The sequence below is a fragment of the Macaca thibetana genome, chromosome 20, assembly GCF_024542745.1.
Source record: "Macaca thibetana thibetana isolate TM-01 chromosome 20, ASM2454274v1, whole genome shotgun sequence".
Classification (NCBI taxonomy): Eukaryota; Metazoa; Chordata; class Mammalia; order Primates; family Cercopithecidae; genus Macaca; species Macaca thibetana.
Genome location: NC_065597.1, coordinates 16612564 through 16629919, shown reverse-complemented (window position 1 = coordinate 16629919; position 17356 = coordinate 16612564). Strand labels below are relative to the sequence as shown.

General features: G+C 44.0%; 1 protein-coding gene across 3 annotated transcripts in view; it reads right to left on the bottom strand.

Moving 5' to 3' along the window:
- Positions 1-17356, bottom strand: part of HYDIN (HYDIN axonemal central pair apparatus protein) — a 463051-nt gene that overhangs the window by 47190 nt on the left and 398505 nt on the right. For all 3 annotated transcript variants that reach the window (XM_050772650.1, XM_050772651.1, XM_050772652.1), the window contains 8 exons: positions 16650-16792; positions 12849-13067; positions 10449-10609; positions 7421-7518; positions 6374-6581; positions 5005-5217; positions 4385-4523; positions 2010-2175 (listed from right to left, as the gene is read on the bottom strand). In XM_050772650.1, coding sequence (XP_050628607.1) covers positions 2010-2175; positions 4385-4523; positions 5005-5217; positions 6374-6581; positions 7421-7518; positions 10449-10609; positions 12849-13067; positions 16650-16792 — 1347 coding nt within the window. The remainder of the gene's footprint in view (positions 1-2009; positions 2176-4384; positions 4524-5004; positions 5218-6373; positions 6582-7420; positions 7519-10448; positions 10610-12848; positions 13068-16649; positions 16793-17356) is intronic.

Sequence of the window (17356 nt, the reverse complement as noted above, 5' to 3'; positions counted from 1 at the left end):
TTTGGGGCGGATTTTAATCAGATATGCTAGTTTCCTTCATGTAGGTCTTTTCTTGTGTGTGTCTTGTTACATTTATCCTTAGCTATTTTATAGGTTTTGCCAGTACTAAGTGGATGTTTTCTTTGGTTTTCTGTTTCTAGGTGCTAGTACTAAAAGAGAAGACACTATTTTTGCATATTTGTCTTGCATCCACCCACCTTACCAAATTATTCTGTTGAGTCTAGTAGTTTGTTTTGCTTTTTCTCTAGTCTCTTGTGGTTTTATGTGTATAAAATAATCAGCAAAAGCAAAACAAGATGATTTTCTCCCTTTTCCCCCAATGTTTATGCAAATTATTTTCTTGTTTTGTCATATTTGCTAAAGTCTCTAAGCAAGTGTTCAATAATAATGGTGATGATGAACACCCTTAGCTAATTCCTCATTTTAATTGAAGCAGTTTTAGTCGTTTATTACAGGATTACATCTGCCTCTTGATTTTGGTTAATCTTTTTTCCATCAATGTCCATGTTGCTATTAGAGTTTTTGTTGGGAATGTCTGCTAAATTTTGGCAATGCCTTTTCAGTGTACATTAGTATGATAACATGGTTGTTCTTCTTTAATCTGTTGATGTAATGATTATATTGAAAGGTACCACTGTTGAATTCCTGGATTAAACTCTGTCTTACAGTTGTTATATTTATGCTACATTGCTTATTTGTTCAAAATCTTAATAAATGCCATAATTCCCCCTCCCACCTACTTATGTGTATCAGTAAAATACACATTCAGCTGTTAACACTGCTTTCCTTTGGGGTTGAAAGAGAAAGATGAGACAGGATGAATGTAGAGAGATTAAACTTTTTCTTATGCAACACCAAATTGGTGTATTTACTATTAAAAATATTAGTTTATAAATAAAAATCTAATGTATTATTATTATTATTACTATTTTTTTTTGAGATGGAGTCTCGCTCTGTCGCCCAGGCTGGGGTGCAGTGGCTGGATCTCAGCTTACTGCAAGCTCTGCCTCCCAGGTTTACACCATTCTCCTGCCTCAGCCTCCCAAGTAGCTGGGACTACAGGCGCCCGCCACCTCGCCCGGCTAGTTTTTTGTATTTTTTAGTAGAGACAGGGTTTCACTGTGTTAGCCAGGATGGTCTCGATCTCCTGACCTCGTGATCCGCCTGTCTCGGCCTCCCAAAGTGCTGGGATTACAGGCTTGAGCCACCGCGCCCGGCCAAATCTAACATATTATTAAAAAATACTCTGGCTTTAGTTATATTTTATACACAGAGCGAAGATGTCACAAGTATGGGAAAGATACATGGGGTTATAAGGGACATGACAATTACTTCCTTTGTTTCTTTCAGGCCTCTGCTTAAATGTCACCTTCCCACTGCCTCCTGGCCTTCCTTATTCTCTCTACCCTGCTGTCCTCTTCTCTAAAGCACTTATTACCATCTGACATGGTGTAGAGTTTACTTATGTTTCTTTTGGTAGCCTGTTTCTTATTTCTAGAATGTAAGCATCAGGAGGGTAGGGACTTTGGGCTTTATCCATTAGTGTAATCCCAGCCCACAGAAAAGTACCGAGGCCATTCTACAGACTCAGTGATATTTGTTGAACCAAATAAATGCCTGAAAGGATGAGAGAGAAATCTGACCACTGCAGCACAGACTAAGAAGCAGACAGATACCCCCCATAATCTGGGGGCAAATGCAAGAAGGCTGGGCCAACTTGAGGCTCTAGAAATAAACAGTCAGCCCATGCCTTAAAGGAATCTGCCAAGTAGGATCTTTAACAAGGCTCCTAAATTTCCTTAAGCTATTAATTGTCGGTTTAAAATATACTTGGTGGAAATTAGATTGAGAGATAAATATTTTGTGGCTTTTAAAAAACTGATTGAGACCCTCTGATATGCTTCTGGAAGGGACCGGGGAGGTTTCTTATGCAAGGCTGTTCCGGGAGCTCTCGATGAGCTTACCCAGATTATGCCAACTCTAAATACACACCAGCAGGGCAGCCTTACCAATGAGGAGAGAGCTGAAGTTGAGGTGTGACTTGTTCAGAGAGATGAGAGGGTCGGTAGTCTTGCCTACAAGCAGGAAAGGGACTGTGATGTTGTGCTCAGGGATTAGGAAGGTCCATGATGATTCAGTGATGCCCAGATGGAAAGGTGTGAACTGGAACACGATCTAAGAAGACAGTTTGAAACAGAGTGGTGAGAGACACTTCTGTATGCTTACTCCACGTGTCCCTGGAGACCTGTCAGCATGAAGGTCATGGGGGTTGATATTACCAGGTTATTGCTACCTTTCTATAGTCTATGTAAGGGTATGTAGGTGTGGCTGTACCAGAAACGTCAATGTCTATCTGCCCTGCCCACATGTCCTTCTAAGGGAGTCTCCGCCATCCACAGCCTCTGCTGGCTAAGCTGTTGTGTTTTGTGCCAGGTCTTTGGATGGCATGGCTGTGCCATAGCTGACTGGACCAAAGAGTTGGTAAGCATCCCAAGGAAAGACAATCCCCATACTTGTCAATAGCTGGGCACACAGCCAAAGACAATATGATTAGATGGCCAGCCAGATTTCTCTCTCGGAAGTTTGGAATTAGAAAATGAGTGGCCAGGCCAGCTGGCAGTGGAGCTGATGGTGAAAGGTACCATGCAGGTGAGCTGGGCTATGGCATGCCATAACCAACTTGCTAAGTGATATTACAAAGCAACTAAAGACTCAATCAATCAATCAATCAATCACCAGTGAAGAAACTGGTCAGTGGAGAGAGAATGGAGTAGATGGGAAGAGAGAAGCGGGCAGTCCCAGGAGAAAAGTCCAACCTCAAAAGCTGCTCCTGGTTCTCTCTGTCTGTTTTTTGAGCTAACCTGAGTGAGTCTCTTTGCAATCAATCAATCAGGACTGAATGAAAGAATAATGGCATTTGGCCAAAAAAGAACCACACAGGTTAACATGCATGGTCCATACCACTGCCAGAACAATGCAGGCAGGTCCTCTGGAGATGTGTCACCTCAGTGATACGACTGTCACTCAAAGACCAGCATGACCTTGGATGACAGATTTTGGAACTTGCCTCTTGGAACTGAGCTCACATTTGAAACATTTCTGGGCTGAAGTGGGGGCCATGATCCAGGTAGGATTGTGTCTATGGTGGGCCCAGCTCCTGGACCTTATCACATTTAACTAGATGGCCTGGGTACTGAAATTATGCAGGGTTCAAAACCAGGTGGAGAGTCTACAAATACGTTTTGTTTGGTTTGGGAATTGTTAAAAAAAAAAAAAAATTGAACCAGCTACCAGCATATAAAATAGGGAGCTTCACATAGAAATTTGGAATTTTGGCCAGGCATGGTGGCTCACGCCGTAATCCCAGCACGTTGGAAGGCCGAGACGGGTGGATCACGAGGTCAGGAGATCGAGACCATCCTGGCTAACAGGGTGAAGCCCTGTCTCTACTAAAAATACAAAAGAATTAGCCGGGCATGGTGGTGGGCGCCTGTAGTCCCAGCTACTCAGGAGGCGGAGGCAAGAGAATGGCGTGAAGCCGGGAGGCAGAGCTTGCAGTGAGCCAAGATTGTGCCACTGCACTCCAGCCTGGGGGACAGAGTGACACTCTGTCTCAAAAAAAAAAAAAAAAAAAAAAAAAAGAAATTTGGAATTTTGTCTTTTCCACAGTTTGGGTGAGTTGGCCCCAATGGCTTCCCTTGTCTGCAAAGTGGTCATCTGCCGGAGAAGCCCTGTGGCCAGTGGTCCTGGTGCCCCGTATTACCCACAAATGTCTCCTTGGCCCACTTTATTCATTTGTGTCACCCTCCTGAGGGCACTGGGATTCATAATTTTTGTTTCACAGATTTATGTCTGTCTTCAAGATTCTCTGCAACTGGCTGGACATGGGGCTCACAGATCTGTTTTGGCCAGCAAGTCTGTATTTCTTTGATTCTGCCCCATATCATTTGTGTGAACATTTAGGGCGAAGCCACAGGACATGGCTCCACTCTACTTTGCCCTTTGGCCTAACCAAGTAAAAACACATCAGAGTCCTTTTACCATTTTTGGTCCTTTTGACAAAGATAACTTTTTATGCTACTGTATGAGTCCTAGGGTCCCCAGGCATTGGTGTCCAGTGACCTTTTGCTGCTTACATATTCTGTTTTAAAAAATTGCAAATATTAGAGCTCTCTGCTTCTTCATGGCTAGCCCAAGAGAGCTCAGGTCTGTCTTGTCATCAGGATTGCCCAGCGCATATGGTGGCCATTCACTAAGTACTTATTGATTGACAGACCCTCAGGCAGTTCTTCCTAATTCCACTTACTGTCTATGGCAGACTTTCTACGCAGCAATGGCTAGACTGATCTAAGCCTTGGGTTGAGTGGTTCTCATTTGCACATACCTCAGCTTTCTTTTCAGGGTGGATGAAGCCCTTCTCTGTAAGGCATGTGAATGCTGCAGGGTTCTGGAGACTTTCAATTTCTTCAGAGATCCAGGAGAAGGAGTAGGTGCTATTGGTTGGGTTTAGGATTGTAAAGCTCCTGGCCAGGGTGGGGATAATTGACAGAAGAGAGTGGGACAGAGGATTAAGGATTAAGAGATGTTTCTTAGAACCTGGGCCTAACCCAGTCCCCCATCTGGGAAGCAGAACTGTTCAGAGCACTTTGTTACTGTGGAAATGAAAACTCCACTCCTCTAGTGATCCACAGTCAGGGTAGGGTTCTGGACTTTGGAATAACAGTGCTGCCAAGGGCACAACTGTGCCAATGATCCTCTGTGGTTAAGGAGGTGGTCAGGGATTATACTTTTGTGTCTTCCATATTTTCCTCAGTGGCAAAACTAAGGAGACAGAATTCAGCTTTCTTAATGGAACGGTTCTCTAAAGTCAAACCTCTAAAACTCAGGTCAAACCCCAGGATATCAAGCCTGCTTATAGGAATAGGTCTAGCTCATCTATCTGAATTCTTCTCGAGTTCTTTAGGACTGATGTGAATTCAATCAATGCAAACCTAAGCAACTCACCGGAGATTCTTTCCTCCTATGCCCACAGTGATGAACTCAATCACCCGGGTGTTTGGATCTAGAGCTCCCCCACTGGACCCTCGGAGCTCTGGGCTGCGCTGATGGCCACTGATGTAGTCTGAGTCTTTCAGATCAAAATGGCAGATGGGCAAGGTGCTCCGCCCTTTGGCTACCAGGACCAGACCTTGCTCTCCAGGTGGCAGGTTGGGAATCCTGAGAGGATAAGGTTATTTTTATTTGTTTTATTTTGCCATCAGTTGTTGCTTTCTTAGTTAGTTGGAAATGAATTAATTATATCCGCTAGAATGTGAGCTCTATGGGAGCAGAGGCTGGGTCTCTCTTGGTCAATAGCATCACTCAGTGCCTTGAATGCATGAGTGGGCTGAGCATAAGCAGCCTGAACTTGGCTCCTTCTGTGTACCTACGTATGGCTGCAGGTTATTTCCCCCATCAATGTTGAGAAAATATTCTTGTTGTAAAATGAGCACAATCTTACCCTCTGGTCTCTCTCACAGGCATTTAGTGGGATATGGAAAGTGACCTGGAAATCCTAAAAATGTATCCTGAGCTCCTCAGAGAAGGTGAACTGGATATGAGCAGATGCTCAGCTCCAGGACCAAGCTGAGGTGGCCTAGGTGTGGGAGGGGTCTCAGTGGTATGACTGCAGGGGGTCAAGGAGGCTCTGGCAGCTCACTTAGGTTTCTGCCACCCTAGGCCACAGCCCACAGGATTTTTCTATAAGGTGGTTGTACTCCTTCAAGCTTTCCTGGGAGCAAGTACCACATCAGGGACTTTCATTGTCAGATGTCATTGGATTAGCTTTTCTCTCACTGCTATGTACCAGGTCCACCAACCCCATGACCACCACCACCACCAGCATCATCATCACCTAATGGCTGTTGTGCTTGTTGTGTGCCAGGCACTGTTGTGAGCTTTTCATCTGAATCAACTCATTTAACTTTCCCCACAATCCCACCAGGTGGGTATTACATTTACATTTTCTGTAGGAGGAAACTGAGTCTCAGAGAAGGTACAAGAAAGCTTTCCCAAGTTCATGCTTGCACAAGGACCAAAACCCACCTAGCTGTCACCAGTCTGTTGCTCAGTGGAATCCTCCATGCAACTGGGAAGGGGAAAGTAAGCAGGGGAAGCATCTGGAGAGGTTGATAAGCAGGACAAAGACCAAATTCTCTTTGTTCTCTAAAGGGTGGACCCTTTAGATCCTTCCAAAGGGAAAAGGGATAATTTGGGGCTGTGCAGGGATCGAGGGTCAGAAAGGATGGTGGCAGTGGTTGTACAGAAGAGGGGGTAAGAGTCACAGAGCTTTGTGCCTGCCAAGAAGGGTGTTGTGGCGAGCACATTTTCTTACTGGCAGAAAAGGTTGCTCTCGAAGTCTCCAATGTCCAACGGGGAGAATTTCACCTTGAACTTCTGAGTCTTCCCCACGGGCACGATTCCCGAGGAGGGCTCCACAGAGAAGGGCTGTGGGGAACCCTCGGTCCAGTGGTCCGTGGCGCTGTCCAGGGTGCTGCCTGTGTGCATCGTGCCCTGACTAAGCTGATCTTTTTGAGGTGAACCTGGGGACAGACAGGGAGTGGGCGATATTCTGCATTCGCAGCGAGAGGCAGGTGGAAGGCAGCCCACTCACAGGTCCTTAGGGGCCCTCTGTGGATATGGTGGACTCACCTTTTGTAGCAGCTGTACTTAACCTTGGGCACTAGAGGTAGGGAATTGCTCATATAGCTTACAGGAGACTCATGAAAAATGTTTCTATTTATTCCATAGGGTTTTCAAATTCGTTTCCTTTTGGTTCAAGGGGGTGGTTCAAGAAGATGTTTGTGCCCCAGAATAATGGGCTGTGAACATATTTTTTGGAGAATCACTGTTCTAAAGTAGGGCTTTACAATCTGGGGACCCATGGATAAGGGCCCATTCAAAAGGTCTGTGCATCTCCAAAGTTGAAATAATAATAATAACAACAACAACAACAACAACAACAACAACAACTTGCCTACCAAGTGTTGGGCCCTTTTCTAGTGCTTCATATGTACCAAGTGAGATCTTGGGTATGCGTGTAAAATGATTAATAACCTGGGAAAATGATTAATAACTTTCAACAGTTTCTCCAAGGGATCTATAATCTCCCACAAGGTTAAGACCTAAGAGACAAGATTCCTAGTTATCTTGAGATGGGACATCGGCCTTGTGTGGGGACAGAGTCCAGACTCCAGAAGGGTGGAAGTAAGTTTTGGAGTCCCTCAGGCCCATTTGGCTCTGCAGACACCACAAGGTCTCTGCTTTGCTTTTCTTTAGCTACTTAGGAGACCCTCTGAGCAGTGCTGGTCTCTCCATGAACAAGGCTCTTCTAACTGGTGGCTCAGGCCAGGCCCTGGGTTTTACCTGTCATTAAATTTACCTTGGTGATCTGGTTTTGCAAAGCTGACTACCTTTGAGGTATCTTCTGAGACCCAGCTGAATTCCAGCTGCACATGTCCTGAATTAATCACGTCAAACCTGCGAATCGATCAGGGAGCAGATGTGAGAAATGTGCCGCAGGTGGTTTTGGTCCTGGCTGCACATCATCTATACTGTACTTAACCTTTTGAAGTCATGTCACTTTGTTTCTTAAATCTTTTTTAAAAGGCACATTTTAAGTAATTTTATCAGAAATCATGCATATGATATATTCGAACAATAAAATATATACATAGTGATTAAAAGTACAAATATAAAAAATATTTAGCACTTAAAAGCATTTTGCATTCTTCCAACACCCTGTGCAATGAGCTCTCAGCATGCATCGCAGTAATCCTAAACCTCCATGAGAGAGGAAACAAAATCTATTTCACATGACAGCACCTCCCCCAGGAACAAATTCTACAGACCCTCCTTTCTGAATCACCTCCCATCAGAAACAATGTCCCTGGCCGGGTGAGGTGGCTCACACCTGTTATCCCAGCACTTTGGGAGGCCAAGATAGGCAGCTCACTGGAGGCCAAGAATTTGAGACCAGCCTGGCCAACATGGCGAAACCCCATCTCTACTAAAAATATAAAAATTAGCCAGGTGTAGTGGCACACACCTGCAGTCCCAACTACTCAGCTACTCAGGAGGCTGAGGCACGAGAATCATTTGAACCCAGGAGATGAAGGTTGTAGTGAGCCAAGATCATGCCACTGGGCCACAGAGTGAGACTCTGTCTCAAAAAAAAAAAAAAAAAAAAAAAAAAAAAAAAAAAAAAAAAGAGAGAGAGAGAGAGAGAGAAAGAAAGAAACAATGTCCCTGTGATCAGAAGCCATTTGACCCCTGCCTGTGACCCCTTTCCTGACTGAGGCACAGATATAAATTTTAGTTACTTCAAACTCAAATTCTGAATCAGCAGAGGCTTTTCCTGCCTCAAATTTTCCTGCTTTAAGACAAGAACAGGGCCAGGCGTGGTGGCTCATGCCTGAAATCCCAGCACTTTGGGAGGCCAAGGCGGGTGGATCACGTGAGGTCAGGAGTTCGAGACCAGCCTGGCCAACATAGTGAAACCCCGACTCTACTAAAAATACAAAAATTAGCTCGGTTATAGTCCCAGCTACTTGGGAGGCTGGGCAAGAGAACTGCTTGAACCTGGGAGGTGGAGGCTGCAGTGAGCTGAGATCGCACCACCGTACTCCAGCCTGGGTGACAGAGCGAGATTCCGGCTAAAAAAAAAAAAAAAAAAAAAAAGAGACAAGAACAGGGAGGCAGAGTTTTTTTCTGGAATCACTTTTAAACTTGATCACAGTTAACAGCAGAAAGATGAAGCCTTGGTACAAGAAAATGATGATGAAATAAATCCACATGCCCTTCTTGGTTTCAGGGGAGTAGTAAGAGTTAGGAGTTTGGGTGAGGAGTAGGTCTACAGTGGGATGTAGAGATTAGATTCCCACTCTCTAGTCCAGGTAGACAGACCATCCAGTTATGCCTGAAATCAAGTGCTTTGACCACAGTGGCTTGTGTTTATTTTATAAATTTATGAGCACCTGTATTTATTCTAAAGATAATTTTTATAACATGGAGAAATCTCAGTGGCACAGAGTACTTTTTATAAAAAGAGTTCTTAGTTTAGGGGTTGGCAAACTTTTGTAAGGGGTCAGATTGTAAGTTTTTTGGCTTTGTGTCCCATATGGTCTTTGCAATGACTCAGCTCTGCCTTTGTAGTGGGAGCGCAGTCACAGACAGGTCATAAATGAATGGGCATAGCCACATGCCAGCAAAACTATCTACAGAAATAGACTACAGGCCACAGTTTGCAGACCCCTGCTTTCGGTGAAATGACCATCAGCAGAAGATCACACTTACTGATATTTATCTTTTGGTTCTATCATAATTTGCAAAGATATTTAAAATTCAACAAATGCACGAAGAGTTGAATGAGCTAATTACTAATTTGTATGCAGTACAAATGTCAGTGGCTTATGTTTTTGTCCTTGTGTATGTTGCACATGTTGCTCTCTCTGCCTAGAGAGAGTCCTTCATTCTCACTTCTTCACTTGGCTACCTCCTATCTGTCCTCTAAAGTTCAGCTGGGGAACTACCTTGTCCAGGAAGCCTTCCTTGACTCTCTTGATCTGCCTTAAATACCCCTTTGCTCCATGCACATGACACCGTGCTGTAATGAACAATTCTCCTGTTTCTATCCGTCCCCCGGCTGCCACCCTCAGATTATGAGCTCTTTGAAGGCAGGGCCCACGGCATCCTTGAGTCCCTGCATCTGAGTGTGGGTGAAGGGTTAACATAACCTTTTCTTCTTCTCAAAGATGAATTTGACTCTGAAATAGCTTTCTAGGTCTGTTCCCCTGAAAACTTGATAAGGGAGGAAAGTCAGTTGTATTATTAGGTGACATTGTTTATACTAAAAATGGCCCCTGATGAGCAAATAATATGTGCACTGGGAGGAACTATGACCACCTAGAGGGAAGCCATAGCTGTGCGGTTCTCTGAGTGTAGTGACTCTTGTAACTGGGCATATTCTCTGCAGGGACCCCAGAAGACATATCTATGGAGTGGTTAGGAGAAATGGTAGTCTTTTGGGCACAGGCTTCTAAGCTTAGATGGACCCTATACCCTCTTGGGTGGATATTGTCTGGGTAATCACTTGGTGCATGGGCAACAAGAACAGATCCTGGGTGGCTGTGTAGACTGCTGCAAGGACTGTTCCCACTAAAGTGGATTGCCTGATGCTGCCCTCCTGGTATACTACATTTCCTGGCCTATATCTTGATTTCAAGTGTGAATTTCAATAGCTCTGTGGGCCTGAATGTTTCACTGGACCTGAATGTTTCACTGGTGCATGCTACACAGATACGATGCCTAGTAGATGCTGTTGTAGATAATAGATGTTTGATGAGTGAGTGAGTGAATGATGGAATGAAAGAGCTTTTCCATCTAGTGTCATGAGACTTTTGATGACTCACTCAAACACTCGGGTCTGGTAAACCAAGGTTTCCTTAAAGCGCACATCTCTTGCTTGGCAGTGGTATGAAGCGAAATCCACATTGGCACTGATTTGAAGCTGCAGTTCTTGGTAGTTTTCTTCTAGTACTGAGTGAGCAGGCTCTGGATCCGTCTCTATCACCTGTAACAAAGGCAGCTGTGTCCTCAGAGACGCAGAGCACAGGGACAGAAAAACTGACAATGGAATAGAATAGAGAAACCAGAAACATTCTAGGCATATATAAAATTTAGGTACACTATGTAACAATAAAGTCCTGGCAGATCACTAGGGAACAGAGAGGCTAAATGAAAAAGGGATCTAGTAAGATTAGTCATCTAGATGAAAAATATGAAATTGGATCCTTGCTTCACAACATACATAAAATCCAGGTGGGCTAAGAGCTGAACTATCAAAAAAACAAAACTCTTAAAAATATATAAGTGAACATCTTTCTGGGAGGAAAGAGTTTTAAAAATAAGACACAAAAAGTAATAAATATAAAATAAGGGATTAATAAACTTGATGATATTAAAATTAATAACAGAAAAGATAAACTAGGCCAGGCATGGTGGCTCACACCCGTAATCCCAGCACTTTGGGAGGCCGAGATGGGTGGATCACTTGAGGCTAGGCATTTGAGACCAGCCTGGCCAACATGGTGAAACCCTGTCTCTGCTAAAAATACAAAAATTAGCCGGGTGTGGTGGTGCATGCTTGTAATCCCAGCTACTTGGGAGGCTGAGGCATGAGACTCTCTTGAACGTAGGAGGTGGAGGTTGCAGTGAGCCGAGATTGTGCCACTGTATGCCAGCCTGGGCGAGAGAGCAAGACTCTGTCTCAAAAAAAAAAAAAAAAAAAAAAAGATAAACTATCAATTTGGTAAGGATATTTGCAGACAAATAATATGAACAGAAGAGTTTATAAAAGATAAAATAACACACAAAGTATAAGTATCATAATTGAAAAATGGGCAAAAGGCATGAAAAGGCATTCATGTAAGGGATAACTTGTATGACGAGTAACCATATGAAGAAATACTCAGCTTTATTTGTGATCAGGGATCAGGACAATGCAAAATAGGCTCATAATGAGACCATTTCCCATTCATTCAAATGATAAAAATCAGGAAGTCTGACAATGACAAGTGTTGGAGAGGACACGGATCAACAAGCTCTCTGCTGTAGGAGTACAAGTTGGTACAGCTACTCTGGAAAATAGTTGGGCATTATCTTGGCAAGTTGAACATTCATATATCCAATGAGTCAGCAATTCCACTTCTAGGAATATAAACTCTTACAAATGAACACCATGTGAACAACATGTCTGTGATAGCAAAACCCCAAATAATTTTCAAAAGGAAAAAGGGTAAATAATAATGGAATCTTATGTAGAAGTGAAATGGATACACTACAGCTACAAGCAACAATATGGATGATCACATACAATAACATTTTTAAAAGTTAAAACTGCAACTAAACAATATATGTTTTATTTTTATTTTTTGAGAAAGAGGCTCACACTCTGTCTTCCAGGTTGGGGAACAGTGGTGCGATCATGGCCCACTACAGCCTTGACCTCCCAGAGTCCAGATGATCCTCTCACCTCAGCCTCCCGAGTAGCTGGGACTACAGGTGTGCACCATCACGCCCAGCTAATTTTTGTATTTTTAGTAGAGATGGGGTTTTACCATGTTGACCTGGTTGGTCTCAAACTCCTGGGCTCAAGCAATCTGCCTGCCTCAGCCTCCCAAAGTTTTGGGATTATAGGCATGAGCCACTGTGTCTGGCCTGATATACCTTTTAGTATGCATAGGATAAAAAAAGAACAAAAAACGAAAACCGAGGGAGTAAACAAGTCAAGTGAAGATAGTGATTACTTCTAGGATGGCGGCAGAGGGATGGAAAGGCTAGAATCACACAGGTAGTCAATGTTCTACTTCCCGTGTTGGGTGTGGGTTTGTCTCTGTGTGTTATATTGTCGTTAAAAAACCTAACCAAGGAATGAATAAAAGAGGGGCACACATGGACGATCCTGTCATGAACCAAAGATTATGACAAATGTGATTCTGGATACCTGAGGGAAAAGGGAAACAACTAAAATATTAGCATTGACATTTTGGAAGAAGAAAAAGGTGGGAGGACTTGCTCAACTACTTATCAAGACTTAAGCTAAAGGTCTACCAATGAAGATGTGTGGTACGGGTAGCATGGATGGCAGGCAGCATGTGTAGAAGTTTAGTTTGTCACTTTTGGAATCAAGGTCAAGTAGAATGGGAACCTTTTCTTTTTTCTGTGAAAAAAGGAAACGATGAGAGACTTGAGACCAGTAGGAATCCAAGCATGGAGGTCTGGTCAGATTGGTGCTTGATGTCCCCACTTACTTTTCGTTTTGTAGTGAAAGTCCCAGGCATGTTTCTGGGCACATCCACCCACTTGACTGTGTGCATGCGGTCATCCCAGTCAGGGACCTGGTCTGCAGGGAGCTGAAACATAATTCTGGAGAGCTTGCACTTGATCCGCATATTCTTCAGGTTGATGGGTACGTCTGACTTCATGGTCACCACTATGTCCTTGGCACACCCAGGGTGGAGATGGCCCATCTAGGGAAGAGCCTGGTATTAGTATTTTTGAGAATCTAATCTTGAGGACTCTTGATACCTGTTGGTGATATTCTAGAGAAGGGAAGGAGCCAAAGGTCTTGGCAAAAAATGCATCAGTCAAGCCTGTGTATGTAGACAGAATTAAATATGTACAAGAGGTTCTCAGGTAGAAACATGATAATAATAATAATAATAAGAACAACTAATATTTATCAAACTTACTTGCTTCAGGCACTATTCTAAACCTTTACACAATTCTATGAATCCCTACAACAACCCTATGAGGGGTACAGCTATTATTCCCATTTTACAGACAACGAAACTTGTAACTTGGTTGAGGTCATTAATTTTTGAGGAGTTAGATTCAGACCCAGGCAGTTTGGCTCCAAATGCCACACTCTTAGTCAACACAATCTATACAAATTATGGACAGAGGAATACAGTACACTAGCAGTTCTCCAAAGGTGTTCTAGTGACCTTGGGATCCCCAGGACCTTTTCAGGGGATAAATGAGGTCAAGACTATTTTAATAGTAATACAAAGATATTATTTGACTTTTTCACTCTCATTTTTCTTGTAAGTGTACGATGGAGTTTTCTAGAGGTTATGTGATATATGGTGATATGGTCTGGCTGTGTCTCCACCCAAATCTCATCTTGAATTGTAGATCCTATAATCCCCACATGTTGTGGGAGGGACCTGGTGGGATATAATTGAATCATGGGGGCAGTTTTTCCCATACTGTTCTTGTGGTAGTGAGTAAGTCTCACGAAATCTGATGGTTTTATTAAGGGGTTTCCCCTTCCGCTTGGCTCTCATTTTTCTCTCTTGTCTGCTACCATATAAAATGTGCCCTTTGCCTGCCATGATTGTGAGGCATCCCAAGCTATGTGGAACTGTGAGTCCATTAGTCTCTTTTTCTTTATAAATTACCCAGTCTCAGGTATGTCTTTATCAGCAGTGTGAAAATCAACAAATATAGTAAATTGGTGCTGCTAGAGTGAGTGGGGCACTGCTGTAAAGATACTCGAAAATGTGGAAGTGACTTTGGAACTGGGTAACAGGCAGAGGTAGGAACAGTTTGGAGGGCTCACGAGAAGACAGGAAGATGTGGAAAAGTTTGGAACTTCCTAGAGACTTGTTGAATGGCTTTGACCAAAATGCTGATGATATGGTCAATGAAATCTAGGCTGAGATGGTCTCAGATGGAGATGAGAAACTTGTTGGGAACTGAAGTAAAGGTGACTCTTGCTATGTTTTAGCAAAGAGACTGATGGCATTTTGCCCCTGCCCTAGAGATCTGTGGAACTTTGATCTAGAGGGAGATGATTTAGGGTACCTGGCATAAATAATTTCTAAGCAGCAAGGCATTCAAGTGGTTACTTGGGTGCTCTTAAAAGCATTCAGTTTTAAAAGGGAAATAGAGCATAAAAGTTCAGAAAACTTTCAGCCTGATGATAGAAAAGAAAAAACCATTTTCTGAGGAGAAATTCAAGCTGGCTTCAGAAATTTGCATAGGAATGGAGAAGCCAAATGTTAACGGCCAAAACAATGGGGAAAATGTCTCTAGGGCATGTCAGAGACCTTTGTGGCAGCCCCTCCCATCACAGACCCAGAGGCCTGGGAGGAAAAAATGTTTTGTGGGTGGCCCAGGGCCCCCTGTACTGTGTGCAGTCTAAAGACATAGTGCTCTGCATCCCAGCCACTCTGGTCATGGCTAAAAGAGGCCGAGGTATGGTTCAGGCCATGGCTTCAGAGGGTGTAAGACCCGAGACTTGGCAGCTTCCATGTGGTGTTGAGCCTGTGGGTGCACAGAAGTCAAGAATTGAGGTTTGAGAACCTCCACTGTAGGCCGGGCGTGGTGGCTCAAGCCTGTAATCCCAGCACTTTGGGAGGCCAAGACGGGCGGATCACTGGGTCAGGAGATCGAGACTATCCTGGCTAACAAGGTGAAACCCCGTCTCTACTAAAAAATACAAAAAACTAGCCGGGCGAGGTGGCGGGTGCCTATAGCCCCAGCTACTCGGGAGGCTGAGGCAGGAGAATGGCGTGAACCTGGGAGGCGGAACTTGCAGTGAGCTGAGATCCGGCCACTGCACTCCAGCCTGGAGGACAGAGCGAGACTCCGTCTCAAAAAAAAAAAAGAAAAAAGAAAGAGAACCTCCACTGTGCCCGGCCTCTCTGCCTTCTTTGATTAAGGCTTTGGTAATAAAAATAATGCACAAAAGTAGATTACCCTATTATATTATACTGTGTTTGTTTCTTCACAGGTAAAATGCCAATAATAGTGGTATCTATGGCTGGGCACAGTGGCTCATGCCTATAATCCCAGCACTTTGGGAGGCTGAAGCAGGTGGATTGCTTGAGCTCAGGAGTTTGAGACCAGACTGGGACATGGTGAAACCTGTCTCTGCCAAAAATACAAAAAAATTAGCCATGTGTGATGGTATGCATCTGTTGTCCCAGTTACTTGGGAGGCTGAGATGGAAGAATCACTTGATCTTGGGAGGTAAAGGTCGCAATGAGCCAAGATCGTGACACCGCACTCCAGCCTGGGTGACAGAGTGAGACTATCTCAATAAACAAACAAAAACAAAAAAGTAGTATCTGCCTTATAGGGTTGTTGAGAGGATTAACTAAGGTCTTAGAACTATTTTTGGCATATAGTAAGCACTCAATTTACAAATAAAATGGTATACTAGCTCTATTCAGGGTTGGATTTGGACCATGATGAAATGGAGTGGTCAGATTCCTAATGAACTTTATATCACTTCAAAAAGCAAAATTTATCCCTAATAGCACTCAAAGATTTAAAGATGACAAAGTTCCCAACCCCTTTGCTCCACCCCCCTCAAGTACTGTGCTTGAGAAGACTCAGTGGCTGTATGTCAACAGAGCAGGAGGCAGTGAAGACACTGGGGTGTGCCAGTGTTCTGGGAACTCAGAAGTGAACTATCTACAAAAAGCAACCACTGGCCAGAGGCAACAATCTGCTAGAATGTTATCCTAGGCCTTGTTCAATGTCAAGCTTTAGTCGGCAATTCCAAAAAATGTGTGCTGTGAAGATGTTAAAAGAAGAGGTTAGAAAATTCCAGGTAAAACAAAATTAACTAGGTTTTAACATGCCAAAGAGAACCAGGAATCTTTAAGAGAAGGATGGAGCTTGGAACATTTTCTAAATCTCAGTTATCCACAGAACTCATCACCCCCATTCTAGCTTTTGGTGAAGTATTTTGAAGGACTGATACTCTAAAGGACACACATCTAGGAGGACACAGCTCCACAATCTGGGATAGGAAGACTAGGACCTATATTCATCTATACAGGCCTCCACAGGACCCCTTGACAGCGGCCTAGCAACAGTCTTGGCCAACTTCATTCTCTGTCTTCCCCTCTTAACCAGGGGAGACATGAACAGTGTTCTTTGCTACCAGATATGAGTGAGGGATGATTCCTGGGCTGTCTCTCAGCTTGAGATGTATTAATTCCATCCCATGCATCCATGGGAAAGGGCTGACAATCAGTCTGTGGTTGGCTTAGGCCTAAGGGATTCCAGAAAAATGATGAACGACTTTTATTTACCTGTGGGGAGAAAGCAATTGTAGCCAAAACAGGCCACTCAAACCGTATCACGTTCACTTGGCTGTGATTTGTGACTGTGAAGCTCACATTATAGCTGTGTCCAATGTGGCAGTCCCCAAACTGGATGTGGTCCACCAGAGCAGCTAGGGATTAGAAGCAGAAGGCTGTGAGTCTTCCCTAGCCTCCCTTGAGGCTCTTCTTCCTTAAGGAGCCATAGTGCTTCACCCACATGCTATCCTTCCATCCTTGGATGGTTACATTTGAAAAACCTAGAATCTCTGAGTAACAAGATTTCTATCCTCAAGGAATCTATTCATCCATCCATCCATCCATCCATCCATCCATCCATCCATCCATCCTCCACCCACCCATCCATCCATCATCCACCCACCCATCATCTACCCATCCATCCATCCATCCCTCCCTCCCATCCATCCATTATCCACCCATCCATCATCCACCTATCCATCACCCACCTATCCATCCATCATTCATCCATCCATTATCCACGCATCTATCCATCCTCCACCCACTAATCCATCTACCCATCATCCACCCATCCATCCATCCATCCATCATCCACCCTCCCCCATCCTGCCATCATCCATCCACCCACCCATCCAGCCATATCCACCCATCCATCATCTCCCCACCCACCCACCCATCCACATGTCCATCCATTATCCACCCATCCATTCATCCATCCA